Source organism: Carlito syrichta, unplaced genomic scaffold (assembly GCF_000164805.1).
Source record: "Carlito syrichta isolate Samal-C Ts95f unplaced genomic scaffold, Tarsius_syrichta-2.0.1 Scaffold304555, whole genome shotgun sequence".
Taxonomy (NCBI): domain Eukaryota; kingdom Metazoa; phylum Chordata; class Mammalia; order Primates; family Tarsiidae; genus Carlito; species Carlito syrichta.
Window position 1 is genome coordinate 199,501 of NW_007248651.1, and position 10,953 is coordinate 210,453.

The window sequence follows — 10,953 nt, forward strand, 5'->3', positions numbered from 1 at the left end:
TGCGCCCCCAACCCCACCAGGCCGCGGGGAGAAGGACGCAGGAAGTTTTCGACCTTCCGAGGGCGAGCGTTTGCAACCAGAGGGCGAGGGCGGCCATGGCTGTGTGTGAAGGGTCCCCAGGGGGCAGAGGCGCAGCAGGGACATTGCTGCCCCCTGTTGTCACCCGGCGGCAGCAGCCAGCACCACGCGGCCGCGCCTCCCGTCTTCTGCCAACCCCGCTCCCTTGGAGGCCAGCATCTGGCTGAAGCCTTTTCCCTCCACCCCGGCCTGAGCCCCTACAGATCTGGTGGAGGGTGGGGCTGCTCCGAGCATGGCCTGGGGCTGTCAGGACAGACGCACCCTTGCCAGGCCGTAGAGGTTTCCTGCCGCCACTGAGTGGCTCCGGGTGGCATCTAGCTACGCATCGTTATTCCCCCGGTTGTTTCCTCTGCCCCAGAAAACTGCCCAGAAGTCCCCACCCAGTCCCAGTCCTGTCTTCCTCCGAACACAAGAACACTGCACTTGTCCAAGCCCTGTCTTCCTCCTCCAGGAAGCCTTCCCCGGCAGGGGCATGGGGAGGGGAGGGAATATGTGGGCGAGAAAGGGAGGGACCCGTCCCCTCTGTGGTAGCAGATAAGAGCACCCTCACATGCCTCCCAGTGGGAGACGGGGGCTCTTGTGGACCTCAGAGCAACTCCAGGGGAGGAGACAGCAAGTGGCGAGAACAGAGGGTCCAGAGAGGACGTCTGGTCAGGTGACAACAGGCGGGTGGAGGAAATCCCAAGGGAAGGCACCCGTCTGGGGAGAGCATCTTGACAGCCCCCCAGGGCACCTCCCTCCCTCCCCCCCAGAAACAGGCTGAGGCCAAGGAGACAAGCACGCGGCAGGCAATCCACACACACTTGTTCACTGAGGCGGGAAGTTCTCTGGGGGGACCAGGTTTTAGTCCCATCTCTGGTCCCCAAGAAGCCACATGAACTTGCAAAAGTCACTTGGTGGCTCTGGTCCTTGGTTTTTTCATCCGTGAAGTCAGGGGTCTGAGTGAGAAGCCCATGGGGCTGTCAGGAGACCGTCCGGAAGGATGATGAGTGGGAAAGGATCTGTGATCAGCTAGTGATGTCTGCCTTGGGCACAGGGACTGAGAGGAGAGGTGTGCATGCGGTGTGCTTGGAAAGCCTGGGGATGGGCTCTGAGTCCTTTTCATTGCGATGCTGCATGAGCTGATGAAACGCCAGACGACGGCGGCATGCAAGGGTCACCTCCTGGCTGTTTCTCTAGCTCCTGGTGTCCTCTTCGGAATAAGCCTGATGACGGGCCCCCTCTCATGAGATCTCAGAAGATCTCAGAAGCCAACGATGTTGCGTCTACCGTGGTGTGCCCCGTCGGGCGCTCTGAATCAGCTGGTGTGTGCGTTTCCATCCTAGCTCCTCTCCCGGCGTGCATATTCAGAAGTCAGCACATCGTCCAGCAGGGAGTCCCCCGCCATGGGTCTCCCCAGCTCCAGAGAGACCCTTGCTTTATAAATAAGGTGGCGTGTTCCAAAGCAGGACACAGCCTCCTGCGTGTGTGTCCCAGGCTGCCATCCCCGGCCACCAGGAGTTACTGCTCCAGCCGAGGACAGGAGAGGAGTCTGGCCTCCGACGGGGGTGCCCACGGCTCCCAGAGGCTCTCAGCAGGGTGGTGGGAGGGAGCAGAGGCAGAGGCTGTCCGTGGGGAGTGGATGGTGGCCCTGACCCGGGCGCCTGGCTCAGGAGCTGCCTGGCCAAATCCTACAAGTGGGTCTCCTTCTCCCCGGCGATCAGGCCGTCCTTGACTGAGGGGGGCCCGCCGTCCCCGCTGGCGTCACCGTCCAGGTAGAGGCGTGGCTTGGGCTGGGGCAGGCTGGCGTCGGGGGTGATGAGCCGTCGCAGGCGCTGCGGAGAGAAAGGGGGGAGCTGGGGGCAAGGGCGGCGGCGAAAGGGCCCCGTGGGTGCGCCCCCAGGGCCCAGCCCAGGGCCAGGCACGGGGGCCACTCAGTGCCTCGTGAGTCCACGGCTGAGCAGGTGAAGGGGAGGCCGTGACAGGGCGGGGAGGAGGGCGAGCTGCCTGGGGCCATCTCGGCTGGCCGCTAACTCCCTGCAAGGTGTCGGGCCACTCACCTGACCCCTCAGTCAGTGTGGCCCTCTCCCCTGGAAAATGAGGGTCACAGCAGAACACACCTCACAGAACGGCAATGGGATCAATACATGTCTGGTTTTGTTATGATCAGTACTAGTCTTTTTTCTTTTCTTTTTTTTTTTTTTTTTTTTTTGAATTGGAGTCCACTCCGTGGCCCAGGCTGGAGGGCAGTGGCACGCTCCCGGCCACCCAAGCGTCGACCTGCTGGGCTCTGGCGAGCCTTCCACCTCAGCCTTCCAAGTAGCAGGAACTACAGGTGCGTGCTGTCACGCCTGGCTGATTTTTGATTTAGTGTAGAGACAAGGTCTTGCCAAGTTGCCCAGGCTGGTCTCAAACCTGTGGCTCAGGCAATCCCAAAGTGCCGGGATTACAGGCTGAGCCACTGGTCCCGGCCCTTATTCCTTTTTTTTGGAGATAAAGTTTTGCTTGATTGCCCAGGCTGGAGTGCAGTGGTGTGGTGATGGCTCACTGCAGCCTCGACCTCCTGGGCTTAGGCGATCCTCTTGCCTCAGCCCCCTGAGTAGCCGGACGACAGGCGTGTACCCCACATCAGACTAATTTTTTATTTTTTTGTAGAGATGGGGTCTTACTATGTTGCCCAGGCTATCATTACTATCCTTATTCTTACCATTACAATGCGCTCAATACATATCTACTACTTTTCTTGTGATGAATAGTACTACTATTACTATTGCTACTATTGTTTTTGGTACCATCTCCACCCCCCACCTCTTGCCTTGAATACAGACGTGACAACTGGAATTATGACAACCATCTTGTGACCATGAGGTGACAAACATGATAATGAAAAGACAACACGCTCAGGACAGACGTGCAGAAACAGAGGACAAGCCTGGCCTCTAATGGCCTCTTTAAGCAGCCGCCAGCTCCGACCTTCTGGATGTGCAGAAAATAAACACGCCTGTTTGCTAAAACGATTGCCGGCTGTGTTTCGATTACTTGTAGGCAAGGTGCGTGTCCACCGTCATGGGTCACAGGCCGCAGCTCCTCCCGGGAAGGCGTGTCCCAGAGTCAACACAGGAGCCTTCCGAATGTGTCTCCAGCCAGGGCAGAGACATGAAAAGAAACCGGGTGCTTGCGTGTGGAATGAGCCGTGGTGGCTGGTTCTCAGATGTCCGAGAGCCGGGAATCGATGTTCTGTAACCCTTCCGTGTCGGGCCGACTCTGTGGTTCTCACGGGTGACTGTTTTCCCCTTAACTCTTTGGCAGCTTGACCTTGGCTAGGCTGCCCAGATGACCTGCCGGAGGTCAGATTCTGCAGGTCAGGACTTTAGGACTCTGTTTTTTTTTTTTTGAGTCAGGGTCTTGCTCTGTCACCCAGGCTGGAGTGCGACGGTGAGTCGTGGCTCACGGCAGCCACAATCTCCTGGGCTCAGGCGCTCCTTCCATCTCAGCTTCCTGAATAACCGGAGCGGCAAGCACGCACCACCGCACCCGGCTCACTTTTTATTTTTATTTTTAGAAAGGTCTCGCTACGTGGCCTGGGCTGATCTCAAACTCCCGGGCTCAAGCAATCCTCCCGCCTCAGCCTCCCAAAGTGCTGGAATGACAGGTGTGAGGCTTTCACGAACACGCCTGAAAAGCCACTGGGCTGGTCTTCAAAGCCCCATCTCATTAGGATCCTGTGAGGCCAAAGCTCAGCTTTTGTGTTTGCTCCCGGACCCTCCACCATGTGTCCGGCCCTGAGTAGAGCCCCTGCCGGTGCCCTCCTCTGATGAGACACGCCCCGGCCACCTACCTTCTTGAAAGAACCCTGGGACTTCAGAAGGGTGATAATGGTCGACAGCGGGACGCAGACCATGGAGGAGAGGGCCAGGAACCAGCCGATGTAGTATCCCCAGGGCGGGTACACGTAGACGTTGTTGTACTTGAGAGGGGTGTACTTGCTCAAGGAGAAGAGGAAGGTGGCCTGGGAGGAGGAGGCGGCAGCCGCGGCTGAGACAGAGGCCACCGGCCGACGTCTGCCCCTCGCCCCGCGGAGCCGGGGACAGAGGCAGGGCAGACCCACGGTGGCGCGTCTGTGAGGCGGAAGATCAACGCCACCGCAGGGCGCGGGCCGAGGTGCCACCCCGTCCCAGACGAGACAGGAGACCCCAAGGAAGGCGTGCGGAGGGGCTCAGAGCAGACAGACAGGAGGAGGCCAATCCTTGGGAGTCGGACAGAAGGGGGCGGGCCGAGAGCAGGGGTGGCGTTGGAAGGGGAAGCGGCATCTACACACGGATGGATAAGACGGCCAGAAGAGACGGGCGGGGAGCGACCCCAAGCCGGGCATCCTTGCCCCCGTCTCCGGGGTCTTCTGGAGGTAGCCGGCGGACACGTACCAGGCAAAGTCCCGGGGTCAGGAAGAGCCAGGAGATCTTCACCAGGGGCCACGGCCGGTAGCCAATCATGTCCTCGATGTTGTCATAGAAACGGTCTGCCCCTGCCCGGGCACGGGGGGGAGGGGGGAGAGGGTGAGAGCGGCTTCCTGGGTGCTTGGCTTGTGTTCTTCCCCGCCCCCACCCAGGGGAGAGGGCAGGTGGGTCAGATGTGTCCCTGACTCCCTTGTCACCAAGCAGGGAGCAGAAGACTCCCCCAGAAGCTGTTGGTGCTGTCTCTTGTCTGCCCGTCCAGGGACGAGGGTCTCTCCTGTTCATGCCACAAAGGGCGGGGGTGAGCCTGAAACAGGCCCTGGGCGGCTGTACCAATGCTTGTCTCCCCATACAGCCCAGATGAACACGGTTCAAGTCCAAACGGCAAAACAGCAAGGGGCCCACGGGTCAGCCACGGCCCGCAGAGCCCCCGGGAGCAGGACAGTGGTGTGGATTCTGGACTCCGGGGGAACCACCTCAGAGCTCCCCCAAAGGCACGGCGAGAAGGATGACCCGAGTGTCGTGAAAACACTGGTTTGGTCTGGTTCAGTGTCTTCAGGCTTCCACCTCTGCTCTCGCTCTGGGCACAGCCAGTCTTCTAAGAAGAACCGCTCCCGGAGAAAGACTTCAGGAGGGCGCCCTGACCCCACCCCCTAGCGCTTCCCTGCTGGTCCCTGGCGCCTGAAATCCACCCCTAGAAAGCCACTCCTAGCTGGGCAGAGTGGCGCACGCCTGTAATCCCAGCACTTGGGGAGGCACGAGGCGAGAGAATTGCCTGAGTCCAGGGGTTCAAGACCAGCCCCGGCAATTTGGCGAGACCACGTGTCTACCATAAATCAAAAAATTAGCCAGGCGTGGTGGCGCATGCCAGTAGCTCCAGTTACTTGGAAGGGTAAGGCGGAAGGACCGCCTGAGCCCAGCAGGTCAAGTCTACGGTGGCCGTGGGTGTGTCCCCGCACTACAGTCTGGGTGACAGAGTGAGACTCTGACTCAAAAACAAAAGAAAGAAAGAAAGAAGAAGGAAGGAAGGAAGGAAGGAAAAAAGAAAGAAAGAAAGAAAGAAAGACACCTTTTTGACTTTTTTTTTTGAGTTGGAGGTCTCACTCCATTGCCCAGGCTGGAGTGCAGTGGCACGCTCACGGCCACCCCAGCACTGACCTGCTGGGCTCAGGCGATCCCTCCGTTGACTTCTTCTCAAAGCCAAAGTTAAAAGCCCGATCTCACTGGGGGCAGGGTGTCACCTGCTAAGGCTTCCTAGCCATGGACGCCTCACTGTGACCGAGTTCATCAGACAAGTGCAGAAAAGCGCAGGGGAACTCGGCGGGCGTTTGGTGCCGGGGCCCGAGCGTAAGAGGCTTCTCCAAGGAGACGAAAGAACACCAAGCAGCAGCCTTCCTCCTCGTGGCTCCTGCCGAGGCCCCACTGTGTGGCACCCCTGTGTCCACTCGGCCCTGAGCCTTGTGACACCGGCACTGTGTTCCCCCAACCGGTGCCCCGGAGCCAGACAGACCCGGGGTCCCACGGCTCTTCCCTTCCACTCGCTAGCTGTGTGAGGTGAGGCAAGAAACCCGCCTCTCTGAGCGGCCAAGGGCTGTGGTGTGGACTGCCAGGGCATGAGACCGGCCAGTACGGCGCTAGGCCTGCCATAGTGCCGGGGCTCAGTGAACACAGGCTTCTCCCCGATGGGAGTCAGATGGTGACACGGGTATCACGGCATTCGGCATCGCTGGCGGGCATCTCAGTGCCGAGGGGGCTGGCAGAAACCCCTCAGCATGAGAAAAAAATGCACACGCACTGCAGGCCGCCTCAGAAACCCAGGAATGAGTTTCCTGTCCGTGGAAGTCCCCCAGCCAAGTCTGGGATCACCTCACGGTCGGGAAGGAAGTGTGGGAAAGTGTGGAGGGTCAGACCTCACAAGTGAGCCTGAAGGTCCCTTCTTTTTTGCGTCAGGGTCTCACTCTGTCGCCCAGGCTGGAGTGCAGTGGCACACAGCCTCGACCTCCTGGGCTCAGGTGATCCTCCCGCCTCAGCCCCCCAAGTCGCTGGGGCTACAGGTGTCTGCCACCACGCCCGGCTAATTTTTATTTTTTTGTGGAGACGAGGCCTCACTGTGTTGCCCAGGCTGGGCTCAAACTCCGGGACTCAAGTGATTCTCCGCCTCGGCCTCCCAAAGGGCTGGGATGACAGGCGTGAACCCCTGTGCCTGGTCTGAAGATCCCCTCTGATAGGCTCCCAGCCGGCAGAGGGCCTCTGGCACAGAGCCTCTCTGCGGAGACACTGGTCACTTTTACGTGTTGGCCGACATCGCGCTATTCGAGAAAATCCGCTTTGTCGCCAGCCTGACTCGATGTGCCTCCATGCTGGGGGCTCCATCTTCCCAGCAAGAGGGCATGGAAACCGGAGGCCCGGAGTGCCCGTGCTCCCCCCGGGCACAGCCGCCCGGCCGCCCCTCCCCACCCGCCCCCACTCACCGTACACCCAGCTGATGCAGACCACTTCAAACACCGACAGGAACAGCAGGCAGATGCCACTGGACGCGTAGTAATCGAACAGCTGGAAGATGTACATTCCACCCTGGGCGGGAGACGGCGGAGTTGAGGCCTGGGCCCCCCGGGAGGGGACACGCTCCATTCCTCAGAGGGAGGGCACACACCCTTCTGGGGTGCCGCCCTGCCTGGCCCTGCCTGGCCCTGCAGTCAGGCCTCTCGGGCAACAGGACGACACTCTGACATCTGCAAGGGCTTTGGGGGAGGATGCCTGCCATTTTGTCCGCCTGGCACATCAGATTCTGGAAAGTCACACCACTTCACCCTCGGTTCATCTTAGGTTAGGATGTCCCTCTCTAGCCTTCTCGGGCTAGAATAAGAGTCACGGCCTGGACACTTGCCCCCTCTCAGGAAACGGACCCTCTCTTTCCTCTGGGGTTGGCTGGACAGTAGAACATTAAATTGGAGGCCATTCCTTAATTCCTTAATGCCACAGGAGGAAAGCTGCCTACAAGTGAAGGTGCCAGGAGACAGAGAAGAGCGTTCCTGACAATGCCATGAGGGCAGCTGGATCCAGCCATGCCTGAAACCCAGTATCTCCCAACTTTTCAGTTACCTGGCCCAATAAATCCCCCTTTCGGCTGAAGCCAGCCTGTCCCTGGTTTCTGTAACCCGTGACCGACAGAATCCACAGGTAGATTCTATTGTGCAGGCCTTACAATCTCGCTGTGAGGGAGGCGGGGCAGGGGTCCACACCCCATTTAGCAATATAAGGAAAGCGTGGCTCTGCGGAGGGTTCCCGTGTGGCACGTCGAGTGGGGCTGAGGTCCAGGCGGACTTCCTCGGTGCCTCACTCGCTGGTGGCCTGCCCACTCACCTCGGTGACCAGAAGGAGCCCTATCAGGTAGCACGTGACCGCGATGGCGAGGATGAGAAGCTCCCGCCGCCCGCTCTTCCGGAGCTGCCTGGGGAACATGTCCACAGAGGCCGTGACCAGGCACTCCACGCAGACGAACTGCAGGCCAGGAGGGACGAGGGGGAGGTCAGGATGTCCCTGCACAGGGGCAGGAGGGCGCTGGGGCGGACATGGGCGGGTGGCCCGGGTCCCAACTGTGAGGTTGCCGGGGGGGGGGGGTGCGTCCTGCCCTCCAGACTCGGGGCCTGAGGCTGGGCAGCTGGAGAAGGCTGGAGGAGCACTGGGGAGGGAGCATCCAGGCTCGAAGAGGAGGGTCTTGGGCCTGGGGCCACTCCACGCCCCCGAGGAAAGCCAGTGGGGGAGGGACGGGCTCGGATCACAGTCAGGGAAAGGGAGTGAGGGAGAAGGCTGTGCAGGACAAGCCAGGCGGGCGAGAGGGTCTGGAGGCAGGGCGGGGCCGGGGACCCACCTGGCTGTCCAGGCCCAGGAAAATGAGCATGACGAAGAAGAGGCAGGACCACAGCTGCGACAAGGGCATCATGGTCACCGCCTTGGGGAAGGCGATAAAGGCCAGGCCGGGACCTGCCGGGCACGGGGCACGTCAGGCGGGCTCGCCCCGGCGGCCTGCGGGAGGGAGGCCCTCTCCAAGCGTGTGTGTGTGTGTGTGTGTGTGTGTGTGTGTGTGTGTGTGCGCGCGCGCGCGTACACGTGTTCCTAACCTTCATTCTGCTCTTCCCAGCTTCTGGAGAGCACACCGTTCTTGATTTTTTTGTGAGTCGGAGTCTCCCTCTGTCACCCAGGCTGGAGGGCAGTGGCCGCTCCCGGCCACCGCAGCCTCGACCCGCTGGGCTCCGGCGATCCTTCCGCCTCAGCCTTCCGAGGAGCCGGAATGACAGGCATGCGCTACCACGCCCGGCTGATTTTTGATTTATTGTCGAGATGAGTTCTCACCAAGTTGCCCAGACGAGGCTTGAACCTGCAGGCTCAGGCGATCCACACACCTCAGCCTCCCAAAGTGCTGGGATGACGGACTGAGCCATTGAGCCCGGCTTTGATTTTTTTTTTTTTTTTGAGTTGGAGTCTTACTCCGTCGCCCAGACTGGAGGGCAGGGGCCGCTCCCAGCCACCGCAGCTTCGACCTGCTGGGCTCTGGCCATCCTTCCGCCTCAGCCTTCCGAGGAGCTGGAACTACAGGTGTGTACTACCACGCCCGACTAATTTTTGATTTATTGTAGAGGCAAGGTCTATGCCAAGTTGCCCAGGTGGGTCTCGAACCCGTGGGCTCAGGTAATCCACTCGCCTCAGCCTCCCAAAGTGCTGGGATGACAGGCTGAGCCACTGGGCCCGGCCTTGATTTTTTATTTATTTACTTTTTATCAAGTCCGAGTCTCACTCTCTCGCCCGGGTTGGAGTGCCGTGGCACGATCATGGCTCACCGCGGCCTTCACCTCCTTGGCACAGGTGATCCTTCTGCCTCAGCCTCCCGAATAGCTGGGACTACAGACACACATGCCCGGCGAATTTCTGTATTTTTTTTTTTTTTGGTAAAGACAGGGTCACACTATGTTGCCCAGGCTGGTCTTGAACTCTTGGGCTCAAGAGATCCTCCCTCCTCGGCCTCCCAAAGTGCTGGGATTACAGGCATGAGCTACTGTGCCTGACACACGATCCATTCTTCATTCAGCCGCCCACGTGGGCAACTCCGTCCACCCATTGTCTCCTCCCCACCCTTCCCTCCCGGGGCATGGAAGCCCAGCTTTGCGCCCAGCACGGCCCCAGGAGTGCACGTCAATCCCATGACCCGTAAATAAATCCTATCGCCCGGCTTCTGGGATGCTTGTTTTTCTGTAGGACAGAACCGTGCTCTCTGACTCTCCTTCCCAGCAAGGTGGCGCCTACCTGACTCGGCCACTTCCGAGATGGGCACCCCCTGCTCGCGGGACATGAAGCCCAGGATGGAGAAGACCACGAAACCGGCCACCAAGCTGGTGGCGCTGTTCAGGAAGCAGAGGGCGATGCAGTCCCTGTGCGGGTGGGGAGGGGCGGGCGAAAGCGGGCAGGAACCGAGGGGAGGGGAGAAGGAAACCCACCCCCCCGGGGGAGGCATAAAGACGGCAGGAGAGAGTAGGGGATCGGGGAGAGAAGTAGCAGCCCGGGGAGGAGAAGGGCGTGGAGGGGACAGATCCGGAGTTGGAAGCAAGGCGGGGAAGGCCAGAGGGAAAAGGTGGAGAAAGAAAGTCAGTCTGGAAAATGAACCCCCCGTGCCGGCGTGGCATCACTTACAACCCACAAAGAGGGCCTGGGCCCAGAGACAGCGGGCTCAGAGCCCACCCCGGGCGCCGGGCCCTCCCTGGCCACCCTGCCCCACCCCGCAGGGTCTCACCGGTAGCAGTTGTTGTGGTATTTGTTGTAGCTGCCCAGGGCCGTCAGGCACCCCTGGCAGATGGCGAAGGAGAAGAAGATCTGGGTGCCCGCGTCCATCCACACCTACGAGGACCCCGAGAAAGCGGTAGAGGGAGGGCAGAGGGGGAGCCCCCAGGGCCCAGAGCCAGGGTGGCGGAGACCCAGATCCTTTCCCCACGGCCCCCGCCTGGCCCCCTCAGGTTCCCCTGGGCTTTCATTCCTGCATCCCAGCTCGCCATGTGATCTCATGGCCGGGACCAGTTTCGATTTGGTTCTGTGGGCACCTTTCGAGCGCCAAATGCATGTGTGTTGCTTGGATTCTCTTGGGAAGTCTGTGAACTATGGCTATTCCCAAGGTCTGTCTGTAGGGTACAACTAGGAGTCACTTGTAGTCATTCAACTAATACACACACGTGCACACACACACACACACACACGCACACAGTGCCTCAGGCAGCTATGACCTGGGGACAAAGTGATCACTTCACTCAATTATAAAGAAAAAACATCAGCTGGGCTCTGTGGCTCAGCCTGTAATCCCGTGCTTTGGGAGATTGAGGTGAGTGGATTGCCTTAGCCCGCGGGTTTGAGACCTGCCTGGGCCACTTGGCGAGACCTCATCTCTACAATAAATCAAAAA

General features: G+C 60.0%; 1 protein-coding gene across 1 annotated transcript in view; it reads right to left on the reverse strand.

Annotated features, from left to right (window-relative positions):
• Positions 1-1,737: 1,737 nt before the first annotated feature.
• Positions 1,738-10,953, reverse strand: part of SLC6A12 (solute carrier family 6 member 12) — a 36,089-nt gene continuing 26,873 nt past the window's right edge. The window contains exons 8-15 of the mRNA XM_008060191.1: positions 10,294-10,397; positions 9,810-9,934; positions 8,380-8,492; positions 7,872-8,009; positions 6,980-7,082; positions 4,479-4,579; positions 3,896-4,066; positions 1,738-1,892 (exon numbers count right to left, since the gene is read on the reverse strand). Coding sequence (XP_008058382.1) covers positions 1,749-1,892; positions 3,896-4,066; positions 4,479-4,579; positions 6,980-7,082; positions 7,872-8,009; positions 8,380-8,492; positions 9,810-9,934; positions 10,294-10,397 — 999 coding nt within the window. The 3' untranslated portion in view covers positions 1,738-1,748. The remainder of the gene's footprint in view (positions 1,893-3,895; positions 4,067-4,478; positions 4,580-6,979; positions 7,083-7,871; positions 8,010-8,379; positions 8,493-9,809; positions 9,935-10,293; positions 10,398-10,953) is intronic.